General features: G+C 34.6%; 1 protein-coding gene and 1 long non-coding RNA gene across 3 annotated transcripts in view; both read left to right on the top strand.

The window, feature by feature from the left end:
• The first annotated feature begins 251 nt into the window (after positions 1 to 251).
• Positions 252 to 18,396, top strand: LOC144449902 (uncharacterized). Of its 2 annotated transcripts, none has more exons than XR_013482191.1 (3): positions 252 to 322; positions 11,543 to 11,613; positions 18,356 to 18,380. It is a non-coding gene; the product is annotated as an uncharacterized LOC144449902 (long non-coding RNA). The 2 variants fall into 2 exon arrangements; XR_013482190.1 differs by lacking the exon at positions 252 to 322 and adding an exon at positions 8,580 to 8,709 and having other exon boundaries at positions 18,356 to 18,396.
• A 333-nt stretch (positions 18,397 to 18,729) lies between these two features.
• Positions 18,730 to 25,000, top strand: part of LOC144450365 (uncharacterized) — a 12,514-nt gene continuing 6,243 nt past the window's right edge. Inside the window, exons 1-3 of the mRNA XM_078140968.1 lie at positions 18,730 to 18,742; positions 18,907 to 19,311; positions 23,165 to 23,560. Coding sequence (XP_077997094.1) covers positions 18,730 to 18,742; positions 18,907 to 19,311; positions 23,165 to 23,560 — 814 coding nt within the window. The remainder of the gene's footprint in view (positions 18,743 to 18,906; positions 19,312 to 23,164; positions 23,561 to 25,000) is intronic.

Genomic DNA, 25,000 nt, shown 5'->3' with positions numbered 1-25,000 from the left:
TTACTACTAGTATCTTATACGGTTATGTTTGGACACCTCTTTAGTGACACACGAATGACGCTGTACTATATCCGGTTGTCCGGTTGACTAAACCGGTACCTGACAAAGTTTTAGACCTGTTGTTAATGTAAACAAAAGTATCTGTCATAGATACCAGTTTACGTCATTGCGTTCAATAGCCAATCAGATTAATGATAGTTTTCATCCAAGTGTGATTTTCCAATACACTTGATGCTCTAGATATGTATATAAGGTGAGACAGCATTGCTTTACACAATGGTTTCCGGCGTTCTTGTGAGTACCACATAATCATGGCGTTAAGGTAAGTAAACACATTTAGAGAATGTGTGAATTTAAATGTTCACTCCCATTTGAAATAGAAAAGTGCGAAACCAATAGTCTTTTTCAAATGTACAATATAGTTAATAGACACGTTTTTAATTTTAAGACATAATTTTTATTTCTTTATCTTATCCGGTTATTGTATACACTTCATCCAAATTGATCTGGGTTTCTTTTTTAGTTTGTACTTTTAGACAATATTTTTAAACAATCTTATACGTTTTAGTGAATTTTCTTTCTGTACGTGCCATTGCTGTTTTGTCACATTTTTATTGAATTCTAAATTGTTTTGATGTTTCGAAGAATGTCCTAAAATGTAATTCTTCCGTGTTTTCAACCATACTCACAAACCATAGTACATTTATTTCTACTGACAGAAAGAGAAACAGTACTCTGGTTTAACCCGTCCACAAATCTTGTATTTAGGATATGGGGGATTAATTATTCATGGCGATCAAACTAGTAATCAACGACCTTCTCATGTAGGGTGATATGATTTGATATAATTTTAAAATATTGTTAACAGAACTAAGCTGATCTAAAACCAAACTGCGTTTTCGTGATAAATCATGGAAATCAATGACTTTGTTAGATCACTGTGAGTACATATTATTATAGATAGGGAGCCATAGTGTCCTGCTTGTGATGCAGTGGTGTATTTAATTTGTACTTTATTAGAATGTCTGGCTATAGACAGCATAAACTGTTAAAATGAATTGTAGAAACATCGGGTAGAAATTGTAAAAGTTTTGTTGTCAAGTCTCACTTGGAAATCAGTCATTCATTTCCATGACATGAGCGCATTTCGATTTATTCGTATCGATCCTAAGTTATAGACTTGTGAAAACTACGTCCATGAAATCAAAATGTTGATCAGCACGATTTGCTCAGTTCGGTGATACCAATACACGATGCTGTCGATGTAATGTCAATGTCTAATTCAAAGAGGGCAGAACAAATGTTGAGCAATTATTAAAATATGTTATAAAACAAGAACTACTTGGTCAGTTTAGGCAGATTAGGCAGCAGAAATCACTGCAAGCACAGTGCATATACCCCTAGTACCCACACTGGAACTCACGCGGTTTGGGGTTCTGTTACATAGTCTCTTTACGGCAATGTGCACAGTTCATACGGGTTTTGACCTCGGAAAGCTGGTCCTAGTAAGGGGAATTCCCCTTCTCCTTTCATACACGAACAATAGGACGTTACCTATCCCCGTTCAAGCAGCACGTGAATATGTTACCAAGTCACGATAACTTTAACAATTCATAATGGCAGAACGATTTCTTTTCTTGTTTTGTATCATTGTCTCAAATCAGATAAATTCTTTCTATCCTACTTTAGTGCATCGCCATATAACATATACCTAAATGATCACACACTCTATGCTCCCTGCTTTGACGTGTGTTGAGATATATGTTATGATCAGTGAAGTGTGAGCCTTACTTCATTTGAATAGAAAGCAAATATAAATATATGAATTATTTATACAATTTACCATTTCGTTAATTACTATTACAAAGTTTGAAGTGAACATATGGTTGATATATTCCCCGTATGTGTAGGTACACACAGTGATATACAACGAACTGATTATGAAAATATGAGAAATTTGAATTTCTTTTTTATCATCAATGTATATTATGATAACAATTCGTCATAAATTCATGACATTCACAAACTTTACATATGTGTGTTGGCTATGAACACAAAGTTAGTGACTGCCAGTACTAAGGTAAATGTATCCAAACTATCTATTGTTAACATTGTATATTCATACAATGGTTATATTGCAGTTACTTGTACTACTTACGATGTAGGTCCTCGTCATAGGCATGCACGTTTTATTGTATAAGTGACTGTTTACTATCTTATATGGCTATGTTTGGACACGTCTTTAGTAACAAAGGAATACCGAGCTGTTCTTGTTTACGAGCTGTTCGGGTTTACAATTCATACGGATATGTTTGGATATCTCTTTAGTAACAAAGGAATGACTTGTTTACGACCTGTTCTATCCGGTTGTCACAACTAAACTTCTAACAAAGTGTATGGTAATTAGGTCGTGAGTTAACTTCTGACAAAGTTCATGGTAATTAGGTCGTGAGTTAACTTCTAACAAAGTGTATGGTAATTAGGTCGTGAGTTATCTTCTGACAAAGTGCATGGTAATTAGGTCGTGAGTTATCTTCTAACAAAGTGTATGGTAATTAGGTCGTGAGTTATCTTCTAACAAAGTGTATGGTAATTAGGTCGTGAGTTAACTTCTGACAAAGTGCATGGTAATTAGGTAGTGAGTTAACTTCTTACAAAGTATATGATAATTAGGTCGTGAGTTATCTTCTAACAAAGTATATGATAATTAGGTCGTGAGTTAACTTCTAACAAAGTGTATGGTAATTAGGTAGTGAGTTATCTTCTAACAAAGTATATGATAATTAGGTCGTGAGTTAACTTCTAACAAAGTGTATGGTAATTAGGTCGTGAGTTAAATTCTTACAAAGTGTATGGTAATTAGGTAGTGAGTTAACTTCTAACAAAGTGTATGGTAATTAGGTAGTGAGTTAACTTCTTACAAAGTGTATGGTAATTAGGTCGTGAGTTATCTTCTAACAAAGTATATGATAATTAGGTCGTGAGTTAACTTCTTACAAAGTGTATGGTAATTAGGTAGTGAGTTATCTTCTAACAAAGTATATGATAATTAGGTCGTGAGTTAACTTCTAACAAAGTGTATGGTAATTAGGTCGTGAGTTAACTTCTTACAAAGTGTATGGTAATTAGGTCGTGAGTTAACTTCTTACAAAGTGTATGGTAATTAGGTAGTGAGTTAACTTCTTACAAAGTGTATGGTAATTAGGTAGTGAGTTATCTTCTAACAAAGTATATGATAATTAGGTCGTGAGTTAACTTCTTACAAAGTGTATGGTAATAAGGTAGTGAGTTAACTTCTTACAAAGTGTATGTTAATTAGGTCGTGAGTTAACTTCTTACAAAGTGTATGGTAATTAGGTCGTGAGTTAACTTCTGACAAAGTGCATGGTAATTAGGTCGTGAGTTAACTTCTAACACAGTGTATGGTAATTAGGTAGTGAGTTAACTTCTAACAAAGTGCATGGTAATTAGGTAGTGAGTTAACTTCTTACAAAGTGTATGGTAATTAGGTCGTGAGTTAACTTCTTACAAAGTGTATGGTAATTAGGTAGTGAGTTATCTTCTAACAAAGTATATGATAATTAGGTCGTGAGTTAACTTCTTACAAAGTGTATGGTAATTAGGTAGTGAGTTATCTTCTAACAAAGTGTATGGTAATTAGGTCGTGAGTTAACTTCTAACAAAGTGTATGGTAATTAGGTAGTGAGTTAACTTCTTACAAAGTGTATGGTAATTAGGTCGTGAGTTAAATTCTAACAAAGTGTATGGTAATTAGGTCGTGAGTTAACTTTTAACAAATTGTATGGTAATTAGGTCGTGAGTTATTTTCTTACAAAGTGTATGGTAATTAGGTAGTGAGTTAACTTCTTACAAAGTGTATGGTAATTAGGTAGTGAGTTAACTTCTAACAACGTGTATGGTAATTAGGTCGTGAGTTAAATTCTTACAAAGTGTATGGTAATTAGGTCATGAGTTAACTTCTTACAAAGTGTATGGTAATTAGGTAGTGAGTTAACTTCTTACAAAGTGTATGGTAATTAGGTAGTGAGTTAACTTCTAACAACGTGTATGGTAATTAGGTCGTGAGTTAAATTCTTACAAAGTGTATGGTAATTAGGTCATGAGTTAACTTCTTACAAAGTGTATGGTAATTAGGTAGTGAGTTAACTTCTTACAAAGTGTATGGTAATTAGGTAGTGAGTTAACTTCTAACAACGTGTATGGTAATTAGGTCGTGAGTTAAATTCTTACAAAGTGTATGTTAATTAGGTCGTGAGTTAACTTCTAACAAAGTGTATGGTAATTAGGTAGTGTGTTAACTTCTAACAAAATGTATTGTAATTAGGTCGTGAGTTAACTTCTTACAAAGTGTATTGTAATTAGGTCGTGAGTTAACTTCTAACAAAGTGCATGGTAATTAGGTCGTAAGTTAACTTCTAACAAACTATGGTAATTAGGTAGTGAGTTAACTTCTTACAAAGTGTATGGTAATTAGGTAGTGAGTTAACTTCTTACAAAGTGTATGGTAATTAGGTAGTGAGTTAACTTCTTACAAAGTGTATGGTAATTAGGTAGTGAGTGAACTTCTAACAAAGTGTATGGTAATTAGGTCGTTAGTTAACTTCTAACAAACTATGGTAATTAGGTCGTGAGTTAACTTCTTACAAAGTGCATGGTAATTAGGTCGTAAGTTAACTTCTAACAAACTATGGTAATTAGGTAGTGAGTTAACTTCTTACAAAGTGTATGGTAATTAGGTAGTGAGTTAACTTCTTACAAAGTGTATGGTAATTAGGTAGTGAGTTAACTTCTTACAAAGTGTATGGTAATTAGGTAGTGAGTTAACTTCTAACAAAGTGTATGGTAATTAGGTCGTAAGTTAACTTCTAACAAACTATGGTAATTAGGTAGTGAGTTAACTTCTTACAAAGTGTATGGTAATTAGGTAGTGAGTTAAATTCTTACAAAGTGTATGGTAATTAGGTAGTGAGTTAACTTCTTACAAAGTGTATGGTACTTAGGTCGTGTGTTAACTTCTAACAAAGTGTATGGTAATTAGGTCGTGAGTTAACTTCTTACAAAGTGTATGGTAATTAGGTAGTGAGTTAACTTCTTACAAAGTGTATGGTAATAACGTCGTCAGTTAACATCTGACAAAGGTATAGACCTGTTGTTAATGTAAACAAAAGTGTAGCATGTAACATGTCCAGTTTCTTTCGCATTGTTGTATCAAACTGAAAATCTGAATGGTGTTGTAAAATTCTCTAATATTTACGTGGAGAATAAAATACTTTAATATAACAAATGGAAAATACAGTTGCTATGTTGGTTTGTAAACTATACACTATGCCCTTAGAGTCTAAACAAAAATGCACATGATCCAATAGAAATGCTATGTAAGTGATAGTCTACAACCAAACAACTTAGGTCCTCGTCAAAGGCATGCACGTTTTATTGAATGAGTGATTGTTTACTACTAGTATCTTATACGGTTATGTTTGGACACCTCTTTAGTGACACACGAATGACGCTGTACTATATCCGGTTGTCCGGTTGACTAAACCGGTACCTGACAAAGTTTTAGACCTGTTGTTAATGTAAACAAAGTATCTGTCATAGATACCAGTTTACGTCATTGCGTTCAATAGCCAATCAGATTAATGATAGTTTTCATCCAAGTGTGATTTTCCAATACACTTGACGGTCTAGATATGTATATAAGGTGAGACAGCATTGCTTTACACAATGGTTTCCGACGTTCTTGTGAGTACCACATAATCATGGCGTTAAGGTAAGTAAACACATTTAGAGAATGTGTGAATTTAAATGTTCACTCCCATTTGAAATAGAAAAGTGCGAAACCAATAGTCTTTTTCAAATGTACAATATAGTTAATAGACACGTTTTTATTTTTAAGACATAATTTTTATTTCTTTATCTTATCCGGTTATTGTATACACTTCATCCAAATTGATCCGGGTTTCTTTGTAGTTTGTATTTTTAGACAATATTTTTAAACAATCTTATACGTTTTAGTGAATTTTCTTTCTGTACGTGCCATTGCTGTTTTTCACATTTTTATTGAATTATAAATTTGTTTTGATGTTTCGAAGAATGTCCTAAAATGTAATTCTTCCGTGTTTTCAACCATACTCACAAACCATAGTACATTTATTTCTACTGACAGAAAGAGAAACAGTACTCTGGTTTAACCCGTCCACAAATCTTGTATTTAGGATATGGGGGATTAATTATTCATGGCGATCAAACTAGTAATCAACGACCTTCTCATGTAGGGTGATATGATTTGATATAATTTTAAAATATTGTTAACAGAACTAAGCTGATCTAAAACCAAACTGCGTTTTCGTGATAAATCATGGAAATCAATGACTTTGTTAGATCACTGTGAGTACATATTATTATAGATAGGGAGCCATAGTGTCCTGCTTGTGACGCAGTGGTGTATTTAATTTGTACTTTATTAGAATGTCTAGCTATAGACAACATAAACTGTTATAATGAATTGTAGAAACATCGGGTAGAAATTGTAGAAGTATTGTTGTCAACTCTCACTTGGAAATCAGTCATTCATTTCCATGACATGAGCGCATTTCGATTTATTCGTATCAATTCTACGTTATAGACTTGTGAAAACTACGTCCATGAAATCAAAATATTGATCAGCACGATTTGCTCAGATCGATGATTTCAATATACGATGCGGTCGCTGTAATGTCAATGTCTAATTCAAAAAGGACAGAACAAATTTTGAGGAATTATTAAAATATGTTATAAAACAAGAACTACTAGGTCAGTTTAGGCAGATTAGGCAGCAGAAATCACTGCAAGCACAGTGCATATACCCCTAGTACCCACACTGGAACTCACGCGGTTTGGGGTTCTGTTATATAGTCTCTTTACGGCAATGTGCACAGTTCATACGCGTTTTGACCTCGGAAAGCTGGTCCTAGTAAGAGGAATTCCCCTTCTCCTTTCATACATGAACAATAGGACGTTACCTATCCCCGTTCAAGCAGCACGTGAATATTTTACCAAGTCACGATAACTTTAACAATTCATAATAGCAGAACGATTTCTTTTCTTGTTTCCTATCATTGTCTCAAATCAGATAAATTCTTTCTATCCTACTTTAGTGCATCGCCATATAACATATACCTAAATGATCACACACTCTATGCTCCCTGCTTTGACGTGTGTTGAGATATATGTTATGATCAGTGAAGTGTGAGCCTTACTTCATTTGAATAGAAAGCAAATATAAATATATGAATTATTTATACAATTTACCATTTCGTTAATTACTATTACAAAGTTTGAAGTGAACATATGGTTGATATATTCCCCGTATGTGTAGGTACACACAGTGATATACAACGAACTGATTATGAAAATATGAGAAATTTGAATTTCTTTTTTATCATCAATGTATATTATGATAACAATTCGTCATAAATTCATGACATTCACAAACTTTATATATGTGTGTTGGCTATGAACACAAAGTTAGTGACTGCCAGTACTAAGGTAAATGTATCCAAACTATCTATTGTTAACATTGTCTATTCATACAATGGTTATATTGCAGTTACTTGTACTATTTACGATGTAGGTCCTCGTCATAGGCATGCACGTTTTATTGTATAAGTGACTGTTTACTATCTTATATGGCTATGTTTGGACACGTCTTTAGTAACAAAGGAATACCGAGCTGTTCTTGTTTACGAGCTGTTCGGGTTTACAATTCATACGGATATGTTTGGATATCTATTTAGTAACAAAGGAATAATTTGTTTACGACCTGTTCTATCCGGTTGTCACAACTAAACTTCTAACAAAGTGTATGGTAATTAGGTCGTGAGTTAAATTCTTACAAAGTGTATGGTAATTAGGTCGTGAGTTAACTTCTAACAAAGTGTATGGTAATTAGGTCGTGAGTTAACTTCTAACAAAGTGTATGGTAATTAGGTCGTGAGTTAACTTCTAACAAAGTGTATGGTAATTAGGTAGTGAGTTAACTTCTTACAAAGTGTATGGTAATAACGTCGTCAGTTAACATCTGACAAAGGTGTAGACCTGTTGTTAATGTAAACAAAATTGTAGCATGTATCATGTCCAGTTTCTTATTGTGTTTTCGGATTGTTGTATCAAACTGAAAATCTGAATGGTGTTGTCAAATTCGCTGTAACTATACTCTAGTATATACGAGGAGAATAAAATACTTTAATATAACTATGTTGGTTTGTAAACTATACACTATGCCCTTAGAGTCTAAATAAAAATGCACATGGTCCAATAGAAACGCTATGTAAGTGATAGTCTACAACCAAACAACTTAGGTCCTCGTCAAAGGCATGCACGTTTTATTGAATGAGTGATTGTTTACTACTAGTATCTTATACGGTTATGTTTGGACACCTCTTTAGTGACACACGAATGACGCTGTACTATATCCGGTTGTCCGGTTGACAAAGTTTTAGATCTGTTGTTAATGTAAACAAAAGTATCTGTCATAGATACCAGTTTGCGTCATTGCGTTCAATAGCCAATCAAATTAGTGATAGTTTTCATCCAAGTGTGATTTTCCAATACACTTGACGCTCTAGATATGTATATAAGGTGAGACAGCATTGCTTTACACAATGGTTTCCGACGTTCTTGTGAGTACCACATAATCATGGCGTTAAGGTAAGTAAACACATTTAGCGAATGCGTGAATTTAAATGTTCACTCCCATTTGAAATTAAAAAGTGTGAAAACAATAGCCTTTTTAAAAATGTACACTGTAATTAATAGACACGTTTTTAATTTCAAGACATAATTTTTATTTCTTTATCTTATCCGGTTATTGTATACACTTCATCCAAATTGATCCGGGTTTCTTTGTAGTTTGTATTTTTAGACAATATTTTTAAACAATCTTATACGTTTTAGTGAATTTTCTTTCTGTACGTGCCATTGCTGTTTTGTCACATTTTTATTGAATTCTAAATTTGTTTTGATGTTTCGAAGAATGCCCTGAAATGTAATTGTACCGTATTTTCAACCATACTCACAAGCCATAGTACATTTATTTCTGCTGACAGAACGAGAATCAGTACTCTGGTTTAACCCATCCACAAATCTTGTATTTAGGATATGGGGGATTAATTATTCATGGCGATCAAACTAATCAACGACCTTCTCATGTAGGGTGATATCATTATAAAATATTATTAACAGAACTATGTTGATCTAAAACCAAACTGCGTTTTCGTGATAAATAACGGAAATCAATGACTTTGTTAGATCACTGTGAGTACATATTATTATAGATAGGGAGCCATAGTGTCCTGCTTGTGAAGCAGTGGTGTATTTAATTTGTACTTTATTAGAATGTCTAGCTAGCATAAACTGTTATAATGAATTGTAGAAACATCGGGTAGAAATTGTAGAAGTATTGTTGTCAACTCTCACTTGGAAATCAGTCATTCATTTCCATGACATGAGCGCATTTCGATTTATTCGTATCAATTCTACGTTATAGACTTGTGAAAACTACGTCCATGAAATCAAAATATTGATCAGCACGATTTGCTCAGATTGATGATTTCAATATACGATGCGGTCGCTGTAATGTCAATGTCTAATTCAAAAAGGACAGAACAAATTTTGAGGAATTATTAAAATATATTATAAAACAAGAATTAGTAGGTCAGTTTAGGGAGCCGTCATTATTTATGCCCTGAGGTGGGTGGTCGAGAGAATTGCTTTGAAAATCCACAACATTTGAGTGACCCTCCCTACCTGGCTTAAAAAGTTTACGCAATCCCACCCTCCCCACACAATTTCTTTTCATAACCACCACCCACCACCACCACCACCACCACCACCACCACCATTTTACAGTTACAACTCATTGACTGTTAATGGTGTTACAAACATTATACAAATCGAGGTTGAGTGTTCCCTTGAAACACCACACACACACACACACACACACACACACACACACACACACACACACACACACACACATATACATACATACATACATACATACATACATACATGTACATAGATACAATATCAAACGCAGGATATGCGGCACTTAACTAAGAGAACCATGCATGATTGTGGCTATACAGATAAGAAGCAATGGCTATTACATAGGATTAGTCTTTGTTCTGGACTACTCATGTTTTATTAGATGACTTTTTTCACAGCTAACACATTTTCCAAATTGTTGGGCCTTGAAACAACGAACATCATAGTTGGTATTTTGGCTGTGTAGACAGTACAGTACATTGTAACTTTGAGTTCAGTACATATGTGGTAAAATAGCAACACGTTATTTTCTTTACTGTGATTGTCTACAGTCAAAAGACAGAATGGTGCTAAAGTATTTCGCTATTTACCCTTAACATCGCAATGTTTGAAGTATGAAATAATTATGTAAATCAGTAGCTTACTTATCATATAAGTATGCAAATTAGGAATTAATTTTCACTGCAAACAAGTAAACAACAACTTGAATAACTTTCTGTATGTAATCGATCTTGATGAATACTATCGTATCAGAGATATTTATTAATTTGAATAGTTTATACACTTCTATATAACTTTTTGAAATGAATCGCATTATTGGGATTATTCTTGTAGTTATTTTAAATTGATATCCGACCAGATTCGTTACCTATTGCAGCATACACTTATTTCGAAAATAGAGGATACAAATAGGGGTACTATACGACTAAAAAGTGTATCTTTCATTAGAATTTCAAGTAATGAAACTATGGGTACTATACGACTAAAAAGTGTATCTTTCATTAGAATTTCAAGTAATGAAACTATGGGTACTATACGACTAAAAAGTGTATCTTTCATTAGAATTTCAAGTAATGAAACTATGGGTACTATACGACTAAAAAGTGTATCTTTCATTAGAATTTCAAGTAATGAAACTATGGGTACTAGACGACTAAAAAGTGTATCTTTCATTAGAATTTCAAGTAATGAAACTATGGGTACTAGACGACTAAAAAGTGTATCTTTCATTAGAATTCCAAGTAATGAAACTATTGGTACTAGACGACTAAAAAGTGTATCTTTTCATTAGAATTTCAAATGATTTGGTTTATTATTCAGAAGTATGCCTGCTATTCTTTTATACACATCAACTAATGTCATTATTTACAGTACGATATATCACATGGGTTAAATGGTGTTGAGTAACCTAAATCAGCAATTATGTCACCCCTATACGTTATTGTATACATATGCAGTAATAACAAAACCCCACTGCCTCACAGTCAATGGTAGGGCATGTAGAAGTTATTTTAACTCGTAATATTCTGTTGTATTTTCGGTATGTGCACTGACAGACATGGGTCATTCTTGTAGAAACTCCTTGGTTGTGCTAATCCGGTGTAATAATAGGAGTAACAACACAATTTGCCCGATCTCCTTCGACACTATGATAATTTTGGCCAATAGAGTTTATGTTTTTCATTTACTTTCTGTTATTGTGTTTCCTTAATAGGGCTTCATATGCGTTCATCGAATTGGTATTGATATTGTCTGGTGGCATATTATCAGACACGAGTGCACAAGGTAAGTGCAATACCTCATATTAATTTATATATTTTGTCCTATCTATGTTATTGACAAAGTTCACTTGTCTGTCTGTCTGTCTGTCTGTCTGTCTGTCTGTCTGTCTGTCTGTCTGTCTGTCTGTCTGTCTGTCTGTCTGTCTGTCTGTCTGTCTGTCTGTCTGCCTGCCTGCCTGCCTGCCTGCCTGCCTGCCTGCCTGCCTGCCTGCCTGCCTGTCTGTCTGTCTGTCTGCCTGCCTGCCTGCCTGCCTGCCTGCCTGCCTGCCTGCCTGTCTGTCTGTCTGTCTGTCTGTCTGTGTCATCGTTTTCTGCTTCTGTAACTGAAAAATTTGCTACCGTAATTGAAACGAAATTTGTTGCACACATCATGTAGGTTGCAATGTGAAGGCTTTAATTCTATGCGCTGAAATGGCTGCAATGGATTGTATGCTCCCTGGGGAGTTGAGGAAGTCTAAAGGGCCGTTGTGCCGTTCTGATCCGTGCCAGGAGTAATAATTGTAAAACACTTTGAGTGCGGTGTGGGAAAGCACTATATAAGAAGCCAACATTATTATTATTACTTTAATTGCTAGAATTGCTCCGGTTTTGGTAACAAACTATGAATATTAATGATCAATTTTCATTAACGAGTTTCGGTGATTGGGCAATATCGTATTAAGAATGGACACCTGAAAACCAATATAATTTGGAACATACATTGATGATAACAAAGTACATGTGTCATATAAAGTTTGATAACATACTTGTAGATTTAAATGACTCATTTGGATAAGTAGTAATTTTCAGTAATAAGGCTATGTCGTAAGAATGTGTTCTTTAAATTGAATGTCATTTGGTACATACAAGGCCCACGTCATGAATAACTTGTTGATGTAGCTTTCAATTTTAATCTATCATTAACATAATGAATGATTTTCACTAATTAGGCTATATATAAAGAGTGCAAGCTTCAAGTTGTATATATAATTAGGTACATGCATTCATAATACCTGGGTACACCTGTCATAAAGCTTATTGATGTAACTCTTAAGTTTAAGGATTCATTTGCATAAATAATGATTTTTCGTACTTTGGCTATATCTGGAGAATGCATACATTAATCTCAATATAATTTTATACACACTTCAACCATAGCTAATCGAAAATGTTGTAAAAAGCTTCTTTTTTTAATTTAATGATTCATTTGCATAATTAAAGATTTTCAGTAATTTGGTTATATCTTCAAAATGTACACATTATCGTTCTTTAGATTTAGTAAAAACTTCAAATATAACTAATCAAATATGTTCCATTGCATTACAACAATTATTGGGTGTAGAAAAAGATATCAAAAGAATTTGGAACTTTGGGAAAGTGTTCAGTGTAAATATGGTGACGAGATGTTATGTATCAGATTGTTTGACAGTATCAATGCTATAATATATCTGATACCTGATTAGTTTGTGTAAATATTCTAGAGTATGATGGAAAATCACCTGACGAGTGACAATAACTATGACAATACTAAAATCACTTGACTAGTGACAATAACTATGACAATACTAAAATCACCTGACTAGTGACAATAACTATGACAATACTAAAATCACCTGACTAGTGACAATAACTATGACAATACTAAAATCACTTGACTAGTGACAATAACTATGACAATACTAAAATCACCTGACTAGTGACAATAACTGTGACATAACTAAAATCACTTGACTAGTGACAATAACTATGACAATACTAAAATCACCTGACTAGTGACAATAACTGTGACATAACTAAAATCACCTGACTAGTGACAATAACTATGACATAACTAAAATCACCTGACTAGTGACAATAACTGTGACATAACTAAAATCACTTGACTAGTGACAATAACTATGACAATACTAAAATCACCTGACTAGTGACAATAACTGTGACATAACTAAAATCACCTGACTAGTGACTATAACTATGACAATACTAAAATCACCTGACTAGTAACTATAACTATGACAATACTAAAATCACCTGACTAGTGACAATAACTATGACATAACTAAAATCACCTGACTAGTGACAATAACTATGACAATACTAAAATCACCTGACTAGTGACAATAACTATGACATAACTAAAATCACCTGACTAGTGACAATAACTGTGACATAACTAAAATCACTTGACTAGTGACAATAACTATGACAATACTAAAATCACCTGACTAGTGACAATAACTATGACACAACTAAAATCACCTGACTAGTGACAATAACTATGACAATACTAAAATCACCTGACTAGTGACAATAACTATGACAATACTAAAATCAACTGACGTGACAATAACTATGACATAACTAAAATCACCTGACTAGTGACAATAACTATGACAATACTAAAATCACCTGACTAGTGACAATAACTATGACATAACTAAAATCACTTGACTAGTGACAATAACTGTGACATAACTAAAATCACTTGACTAGTGACAATAACTATGACAATACTAAAATCACCTGACTAGTGACAATAACTATGACATAACTAAAATCACCTGACTAGTGACAATAACTATGACATAACTAAAATCACCTGACTAGTGACAATAACTATGACATAACTAAAATCACTTGACTAGTGACAATAACTATGACAATACTAAAATCACCTGACTAGTGACAATAACTATGACAATACTAAAATCACCTGAATAGTGACAATAACTATGACAATACTAAAATCACCTGACTAGTGACAATAACTGTGACATAACTAAAATCACTTGACTAGTGACAATAACTATGACAATACTAAAATCACCTGACTAGTGACAATAACTATGACATAACTAAAATCACCTGACTAGTGACAATAACTATGACAATACTAAAATCAACTGACTAGTGACAATAACTATGACATAACTAAAATCACCTGACTAGTGACAATAACTGTGACATAACTAAAATCACTTGACTAGTGACAATAACTATGACAATACTAAAATCACCTGACTAGTGACAATAACTATGACATAACTAAAATCACTTGACTAGTGACAATAACTGTGACAATACTAAAATCACCTGAATAGTGACAATAACTGACAATACTAAAATCACCTGACTAGTGACAATAACTGTGACATAACTAAAATCACTTGACTAGTGACAATAACTATGACATTACTAAAATCACCTGACTAGTGACAATAACTATGACATAACTAAAATCACCTGACTAGTGACAATAACTGTGACATAACTAAAATCACCTGACTAGTGACAATAACTGTGACACAACTAAAATCACCTGACTAGTGACAATAACTATGACATAACTAAAATCACCTGACTAGTGACAATAACTATGACATAACTAAAATCACCTGACTAGTGACTATAACTATGACAATACTAAAATCACTTGACTAGTGACAATAACTATGACAATACTAAAATCACCTGACTAGTGACAATAACTGTGACATAACTAAAATCACTTGACTAGTGACAATAACTATGACAATACTAAAATCACCTGACTAGTTACAATAACTATGACATAACTAAAATCACCTGACTAGTGACAATAACTGTGACATAACTAAAATCACCTGACTAGTGACTATAACTATGACAATACTAAAATCACCTGACTAGTAACTATAACTATGACAATACTAAAATCACCTGACTAGTGACAATAACTATGACATAACTAAAATCACCTGACTAGTGACAATAACTATGACAATACTAAAATCACCTGACTAGTGACAATAACTATGACATAACTAAAATCACCTGACTAGTGACAATAACTGTGACATAACTAAAATCACTTGACTAGTGACAATAACTATGACAATACTAAAATCACCTGACTAGTGACAATAACTATGACACAACTAAAATCACCTGACTAGTGACAATAACTATGACAATACTAAAATCACCTGACTAGTGACAATAACTATGACAATACTAAAATCAACTGACGTGACAATAACTATGACATAACTAAAATCACCTGACTAGTGACAATAACTATGACAATACTAAAATCACCTGACTAGTGACAATAACTATGACATAACTAAAATCACTTGACTAGTGACAATAACTATGACAATACTAAAATCACCTGACTAGTGACAATAACTGTGACATAACTAAAATCACTTGACTAGTGACAATAACTATGACAATACTAAAATCACCTGACTAGTGACAATAACTATGACATAACTAAAATCACCTGACTAGTGACTATAACTATGACAATACTAAAATCATCTGACTAGTGACAATAACTGTGACATAACTAAAATCACTTGACTAGTGACAATAACTATGACAATACTAAAATCACCTGACTAGTGACAATAACTATGACATAACTAAAATCACCTGACTAGTGACAATAACTGTGACATAACTAAAATCACCTGACTAGTGACAATAACTGTGACACAACTAAAATCACCTGACTAGTGACAATAACTATGACATAACTAAAATCACCTGACTAGTGACAATAACTATGACATAACTAAAATCACCTGACTAGTGACAATAACTATGACATAACTAAAATCACCTGACTAGTGACAATAACTGTGACACAACTAAAATCACCTGACTAGTGACAATAACTATGACACAACTAAAATCACCTGACTAGTGACAATAACTGTGACATAACTAAAATCACCTGACTAGTGACAATAACTGTGACACAACTAAAATCACCTGACTAGTGACAATAACTATGACATAACTAAAATCACCTGACTAGTGACAATAACTATGACATAACTAAAATCACCTGACTAGTGACTATAACTATGACAATACTAAAATCACCTGACTAGTGACTATAACTATGACAATACTAAAATCACCTGACTAGTGACAATAACTATGACATAACTAAAATCACTTGATTAGTGACAATATCTATGACAATACTAAAATCACTTGACTAGTGACAATAACTATGACATAACTAAAATCACCTGACTAGTGACAATAACTATGACAATACTAAAATCACCTGACTAGTGACAATAACTATGACAATACTAAAATCACCTGACTAGTGACAATAACTATGTCATAACTAAAATCACCTGACTAGTGACAATAACTATGACAATACTAAAATCACCTGACTAGTGACAATAACTATGACAATACTAAAATCACCTGACTAGTGACAATAACTATGACAATACTAAAATCACTTGACTAGTGACAATAACTATGACATAACTAAAATCACCTGACTAGTGACAATAACTATGACAATACTAAAATCACCTGACTAGTGACAATAACTATGACATAACTAAAATCACTTGACTAGTGACAATAACTATGACAATACTAAAATCACCTGACTAGTGACAATAACTATGACATAACTAAAATCAGTGTTTTAATGGCAATTGTGATTGCAGATGCAGCTTAGTCTTCAAAATGGGACTTTCAGGAACCAAGGCTGATGGGGGGGGGGGGGGGGGGGCTATTGATAAAATATGTTGGCCAAAATTATTCTGCAATGCCTCTAAATGCTATCAAAATAAATTGAAGGTCTCCCAAAATGCACTTTAATATTGCCATTGCCTAAAACCAACCAAATACAACACAATATTGTGATCCCTGAATTTATGGGATCCTCTCAAATCTGATTATAATCTGATGTAGTTAAATCGCCTAGATGCTTTTATTTACCTCTATTTTCATGGTTTGTTCCGAATGATCACCGCCTTCCCGTGGCGATCACTTTGAACAAAACAAACTAAACAAACCATAGAATTAGAGGTAAATAAAAGCATCTAGGGGCTTTCACCATATCAGATTATATGAGATTGGTATCCTACCCTACATCCACTTACAATGTACCAGATTATAATCAGATTGGTATCCTACCCTACATCCACTTACAATGTATCAGATTACAATGAGATTGGTATCCTCCCCTACACCCACTTACAATGTACCAGATTATAATGAGATTGGTATCCTACCTTACATCCACTTACAATATATCAGATTATATTCAGATTGGTATCCTTCCTGACATCCCAATTTTTTTGTGCTCGCACTTTCTCCTAGTCCGCTTCCATAAATTCCATTCCTTCCGTTAGTGTTGCTAAGTTACGTAACCATAGTGTTGTGTTGCATAGGGAATATATTGCCTCAGTGTCTGTAGTTGGGAATATATTGCCTCAGGGTCTGTAGTTGGGAATATATTGCCTCAGGGTCTGTAGTTGGGAATATATTGCCTCAGGGTCTGTAGTTGGGAATATATTGCCTCAGGGTCTGTAGTTGGGAATATATTCAGCCAAACCATTCAGTCATACCCGTATATATATTTTGCCTCAGGGTCTGTAGTTGGGAATATATTGCCTCAGGGTCTGTAGTTGGGAATATATTCAGCCAAAACTTTCAAAAATCACGTGTTCCAAAATGATTGAGAATCTTATTTATATATTGAAATGGTCTTGTCATAAATGAAAACTTATTAACCACGTGATACTAAACTGAATGACGAGCCTTTATTCCATCCAAAACATGACGTCATTGACCATATAACTATGACGTCATGTTTACCTATTTATGCAATTGTCAGCTCTTCCTGTGAAGTACTTTTTAAAGATGTCTGATATTTGCCCTAGACAACCCAAACTACGAAATACGATATGTACTATCATAACACTTGTACTAACGTCTGTATTTATTTTCTTTTATAGAGATAGGGATAAAAGACGGCAGCTTTATAATCACTGATCCATCGACCTATTCTATTAACACAGCTATTGCAGTTGAAATCACATTTTCAATTGGTTTCACCAGTACCTATCAATATCCACGGATTTTCCTAGGTTATTACGATACTTTATTATATCTATATCTATCCAATGACACGTCTATATCCACATCTATTGAATTCACTGTTTACTCACTGTCTCCCATTGATGTGGCTGCTAACGCCGATGGTACTACACTTACTACTGGGCTAACAGCAAGGGTTATAGCGGACACAGCGGCTTGTGATAGCTCTCAATACCTGTGTGCAAAATTAGATGAATATGATGATATAGAATGTATTGATGTCAGTTCTAAGATGGATTGTTCAGGTAAATTAACTTGTTTGTTTTCATTTTTATTTAATTTCAATTAATTATTTGAATTAATTACATAAAGACATTTTTCAATTTCACTCACTATAAAACCAAGCTCTGTTAACATGTGAAATTTAGGAACCAATTTTCCTAACGTCTTTTTTACCTTGTTATTTTAGTTCTAGGGATAAGAGACCACACCTTCATAATAACAGATCCATCGACCTACACTATTAGTATAGGTTCTAAGGTTGAAATCACGTTTTCCATTGGGCTTACAAGTACCAATCCTTCAGATGATAGAAGAGTTCCTGCTATTGATCTTTATTTTACCGACGATACATCGGTGCCAGGGTATATCAGTATAGATGCCTTCTCATCAAAGGAATTAGATATATATGGTAGGCCCACTCTAGAAGTATCTGTGCCTGCTAATGCCGATGGTACAACACTCACTACTGGTCTAATGGCATCTATTACAGCAGATTCAAGGGGGTGTTCTGAGTACCGATACCTGTGTGTACACATAGACCCATATGATGATAGAGACTGCATTGATGTCAGTTCTAATATTGATTGTAAAGGTAATTAGACACGTTGTATTTTTGCTATTCTAAGATAATCATTCACTAGCTCTACTATTGATTAAATAAATTAACATAATATGGACAGTTGCAGGCAGAAAGGGTTGATATTTCGATTTGTTTGCTACACTTTAAATACAAGTTAAATGCGAGTTCGGGAGGGTTATGTGACATATGCATGATGGTGAATGTAGGAGTGTCTACTGATGGTGAATGTAGGAGTGTCTACTGATGGTGAATGTAGGAGTGTCTACTGATGGTGAATGTAGGAGTGTACACTGATGGTGAATGTAGGAGTGTCTACTGATAGTGGATGTAGGAGTGTCTACTGATGGTGAATGTAGGAGTGTCTACTGATGGTGAATGTAGGAGTGTCTATTGATAGTGAATGTAGGAGTGTACACTGATGGTGAATGTAGGAGTGTCTACTGATGGTGAATGTGGGAGTGTACACTGATGGTGAATGTAGGAGTGTCTACTGATAGTGAATGTAGGAGTGTCTACTGATAGTGAATGTAGGAGTGTCTACTGATGGTGAATGTGGGAGTGTCTACTGATGGTGAATGTAGGAGTGTCTACTGATAGTGAATGTGGGAGTGTACACTGATGGTGAATGTAGGAGTGTCTACTGATAGTGAATGTAGGAGTGTCTACTGATAGTGAATGTAGGAGTGTCTACTGATGGTGAATGTAGGAGTGTCTACTGATGGTGAATGTAGGAGTGTCTACTGATAGTGAATGTGGGAGTGTACACTGATGGTGAATGTAGGAGTGTCTACTGATAGTGAATGTAGGAGTGTCTACTGATGGTGAATGTGGGAGTGTACACTGATGGTGAATGTGGGAGTGTACACTGATGGTGAATGTGGGAGTGTACACTGATAGTGAATGTAGGAGTGTCTACTGATGGTGAATGTGGGAGTGTCTACTGATGGTGAATGTGGGAGTGTACACTGATGGTGAATGTAGGAGTGTCTACTGATGGTGAATGTAGGAGTGTCTACTGATAGTGAATGTAGGAGTGTCTACTGATGGTGAATGTAGGAGTGTCTACTGATAGTGAATGTGGGAGTGTACACTGATGGTGAATGTAGGAGTGTCTACTGATAGTGAATGAAGGAGTGTCTACTGATGGTGAATGTGGGAGTGTACACTGATGGTGAATGTGGGAGTGTACACTGATGGTGAATGTGGGAGTGTACACTGATAGTGAATGTAGGTGTGTCTACTGATGGTGAATGTGGGAGTGTCTACTGATGGTGAATGTGGGAGTGTACACTGATGGTGAATGTAGGAGTGTCTACTGATGGTGAATGTGGGAGTGTCTACTGATGGTGAATGTGGGAGTGTACACTGATAGTGAATGTAGGAGTGTCTACTGATGGTGAATGTGGGAGTGTCTACTGATGGTGAATGTGGGAGTGTACACTGATGGTGAATGTAGGAGTGTCTACTGATGGTGAATGTAGGAGTGTCTACTGATGGTGAATGTGGGAGTGTCTACTGATAGTGAATGTAGGAGTGTCTACTGATGGTGAATGTAGGAGTGTCTACTGATGGTGAATGTGGGAGTGTACACTGATGGTGAATGTGGGAGTGTACACTGATAGTGAATGTAGGAGTGTCTACTGATGGTGAATGTGGGAGTGTCTACTGATGGTGAATGTAGGAGTGCACATACATTTCAGGACTCAAATCTATTTCATGTATATTATTGATTGATTGATTGATTGATTGATTGATTGATTGATTTATATATATTATTTATTATTATTATTATTATTATTTATTTATTTCGGAATAGAAAAAAAAATTCCATATACTGAAGAAAAAATAGAAAAGGGGAAAAAAGACGGATTAAAAAATCCTCTGGCCCCACACATTCCACAAAGTACTTTTGGTGACAAAGGTGTTATATAAGACACTCGCAATAATCGGGTTTTGAGATGCCGAAATTCGTTGGTAAAAAGCACTTGTTTTTTTCCCTAAAACTTCATCAAAAGTACAGACATACATACTTACAAACAATGCACGGTTGCTTTGAATAACAGAGTGTTTAAAACCGGTCAATTTCCTAAAAAACCTGAGAAAATGCTTTTCTAATCATATTAAAAGTACTGACAGTAAAGTTACTCCACAGGTAGGAACAATACGGAATGTCACAATAAACAGAAAACAAATGACACTTAACAGAAAGTGACGTATATTTAAAGTCACGGATAACTGCATTTCATCTGGCATAAAAAAGACGAATCTTCGCCTCAATATCAACAACATCTTTAAAATCGGGAGTAATTAAAACACCAAGATACTTATAGACATTTACATAACTAAGAGATCTTTCATTTAAATAAATAGGAACCTGGCTAACTTTCCTTGTATTTGCTTGGAACAACATGCATACAGTTTTTTTCTCATTAGAAATAATTGAACAGCTAATGCCGTATTGTCCGCAACAGTCAACCAACATTTGTTGGCCATACGCCCCTGTAGAGAATAAAACTATATCATCAGCATATATCAAGTGATTCAGTTTTAGGCCACCAACAAGACAGCCAAACGGAAGAGATGAAAGAGTCTTGCTAAGTGTGTCTAAATAGATTGTAAAGAATATAGGTGACGAAATTCCACATTGTTTTACGCCGTTAGTTGGATGAAACCCTTCGGAGAGGCTTCCGTTCCATTTTACAACAAATTCTTGGTAGCGGTACAAATACGCTAAAACTCTTAACAAAAATGGTTTAACACCTCTAGTCACTAATTTACTAAAAAGAATACCATGTCGAACATAATCAAATGCTTTTGAAGCATCCATAAATGTTACAAAAACAGGTGTATTGTGTTGCTTATAATGGTTCAGAATCTCCTTTAGTATAAAAATTGACATATCAGTACCATGTGCTGGTTTAAAACCAAACTGATTGTCGGTGGTTGAAAGACAGGCCATGGAACGGGCTAACCATACCCTCTCTAGAAGTTTAGATACAGTTGTTGCCACAGCTATAGGGCGATAGTTTGATTTATCGCAAATGTCCCCACCGGGATCCTTAGGAATAGGAACAATTATAGTTGACATTAGCTGTTTGGGTACAAAGCCATGGATGAAAATAGAAGAAAAACACATTGCTAATAAGACGGACGCTCTGGGCGGTGAATTCTTCAGATGTTCCGGGCTAATGCCATCCCTACCAGCAGACGCACCTGTTTTAAGAGCCTTAAGTAGGTCACGCATTTCGTCATGGTGTACAAGCATGTCATTACAATTGTGGTTATTCTCAAAAACAGGTGTAAAATCTTTCCCAGTTTTTGTCAAAATAGCCCTGTAGTGTTCTTTCCACATGTTGGCAATATTCTCATCTCCGGAGCAACCGTCCACCGATGAAGGGGAGGTTGCCTTACCGTTGCGTCTAGAGACTTGTCTCCAATAAGATTCGGGTCATTTTTCAAGCTATCTGCAAGAGCAGTAGCTCGCAATTCATTTTCAATTCTCCTACAGTTTGCCAATTGCCTTTTAAATTGTGCTCGAGATTTTCGCATTAATTCAAAGAAGGGCCCAGATTTAGGAGAACCATTAACCCTCCAAATCAAAAAATCTAATCGAGCTTTATGATGGTGATCTTTAACTAGATCGTTATATATATATATATATATATATATATATATATATATATATATATATATATATATATATATATGTGTGTGTGTGTGTGTGTGTGTGTGTGTGTGTTTGTTTGTTTGTTTGTTTGTTTGTTTGTTTGTTTGTTTGTTTGTTTGTTTGTTTGTTTGTTTGTTTGTTTGTTTGTTTGTGATGAAAAATCAAATTTGGAAACAATGTTTTTTTATCTTTTTACAGTTGTATGGATAAAAGACGACAGCTTCATAGTCACATCTCCATCGCCCTACACAATAGGCTTTCGTGATTATGTAGAGATTACATTTACCATTGGACTCATTAATAACAATACAGATGTTGTAAGTGTCACAGCAATCTACTTCGATTTAACTTATGGACCGGATACAAATCGTTTGATCTACGTTTACGATACTTTCCCAGCCGGTCCAAGTTCGTCATTTCCCATTATGGTGGCTGCTAACGCCGATGGTTCTACAACTACTACTGATCTGACTGCAAGAATTATACTAGATGATCACACGTGTTATGAGTATCCTGACAAATTACTATGTGTTGTTGTGTATCCTGGCAACGATGTAGAATGTATTGATATCACTTCTAACACTGCATGTCCAGGTAAATAGTGTTTTCATAATTTATTTAGTTTTCCACCGACTACTCGAATTACGATACCCCCTAAATATATCTTAAAGTTGACACATGGGTAAAATTTGCCTATTTCTCATGAACGAAATTTGCCTATTTCTCATGAATGAAATTTGCCTATTTCTCATGAATGAAATTTGCCTATATCTCATGAATGAAATTTGTGTATTTCTCTTGTAGTTTTAATTCACAAACATCTCTACTATGTTTATGCATATGACCACTTAATGAAACCAACAGTCTACCTGTGTAGCTAGAATAATTATGGTTATACTCATGTCCGAAATATTGCTTACATTTGAAGTTAGATTAGACAGGTCTCGAACATAGTACTTCTAGTTACGTACACATCTATCCAAAGACAAGAAATGCCCTATAAGGCGTAAAACAATTATATGGTTCCGATTACATTGAATTTCAGAATAGGTGGGGTAGGTAGATTTATTTTTTATTTTGTAAATATATTTGTTCATATGTGAGTGTCTAGTTCATGTAGTTATCTTTTCTGTTGTTTTCCATATGGTCCCTGTGTTACTGGTTTCTCCCCATCAGAACTACAGCCATTACAGATTGGAAGAACAGTTTTATATTGTATTTTTAAGGTGATGTCAGTTTCCACACCCACTATTTCTTGCGAGACTTCCACGATTTTCGAGATTTTATTTTTTTCTCTCGAATACGAAAAAAAAGTTTAGGGTCGGCGTGAAAAACTAGGTGGGGTCGGATAATCAGAATCAACAACTTTTTTTATTAGGCCTAGCCTAACTACAAAGTGGCTTGTGTTGATAAATGTGTTCATATAGGTGATCATTGACAAGGCAATGCAAGAGGGTTAGTTACAAAGCCAAGGGACAAAATGCCAACGTTCTTTGAGGGTACAAACGGAATTTAAACAGATTAATGGATTTGACACTGTGGAAAACATCGGATTATTTGGTCGAGATGTGAAGGGTGGGATATCCATAGATAATTTTGTCAATAACATGATATTGGGAAGAGTAGTGGGTTACGTAACACGGATGGAGATAACAAGGTTGATTTCGTTAGAGTACGGCTCCTTGGCCATTTATTGTTTTTAATAGGATACCTTTAGTTAACCCTCCGTGGTTAACCAAAAGTATCCCAACAAAAAAAGTAAATGGCCTCTGACCTGTACTATAACTATTAATTATTCTCCCAGTCTGGAGTGAGTGGAGCAAGTTGAAATAGATGTCTTCCCATGACCTTCATGTGAAGGTAGCATTTTAAAGTAACCTCGTTTTGGATCAGAAAAAAAAGAAAAATGTTCAATACATTCTGGAAACCCAAGTGAACGCCATCTTTCAAAGCAACAACGTTTAAAGTATTGTAGAGAGTGAGGTAGGAAACCATCTCAAATCGTTCCACTCATGCTTGATTGGGGAATATCTA

The sequence above is a fragment of the Glandiceps talaboti genome, chromosome 19 (assembly GCF_964340395.1).
Source record: "Glandiceps talaboti chromosome 19, keGlaTala1.1, whole genome shotgun sequence".
Classification (NCBI taxonomy): domain Eukaryota; kingdom Metazoa; phylum Hemichordata; class Enteropneusta; family Spengelidae; genus Glandiceps; species Glandiceps talaboti.
This window is presented reverse-complemented; position numbering and strand designations above follow the sequence as displayed.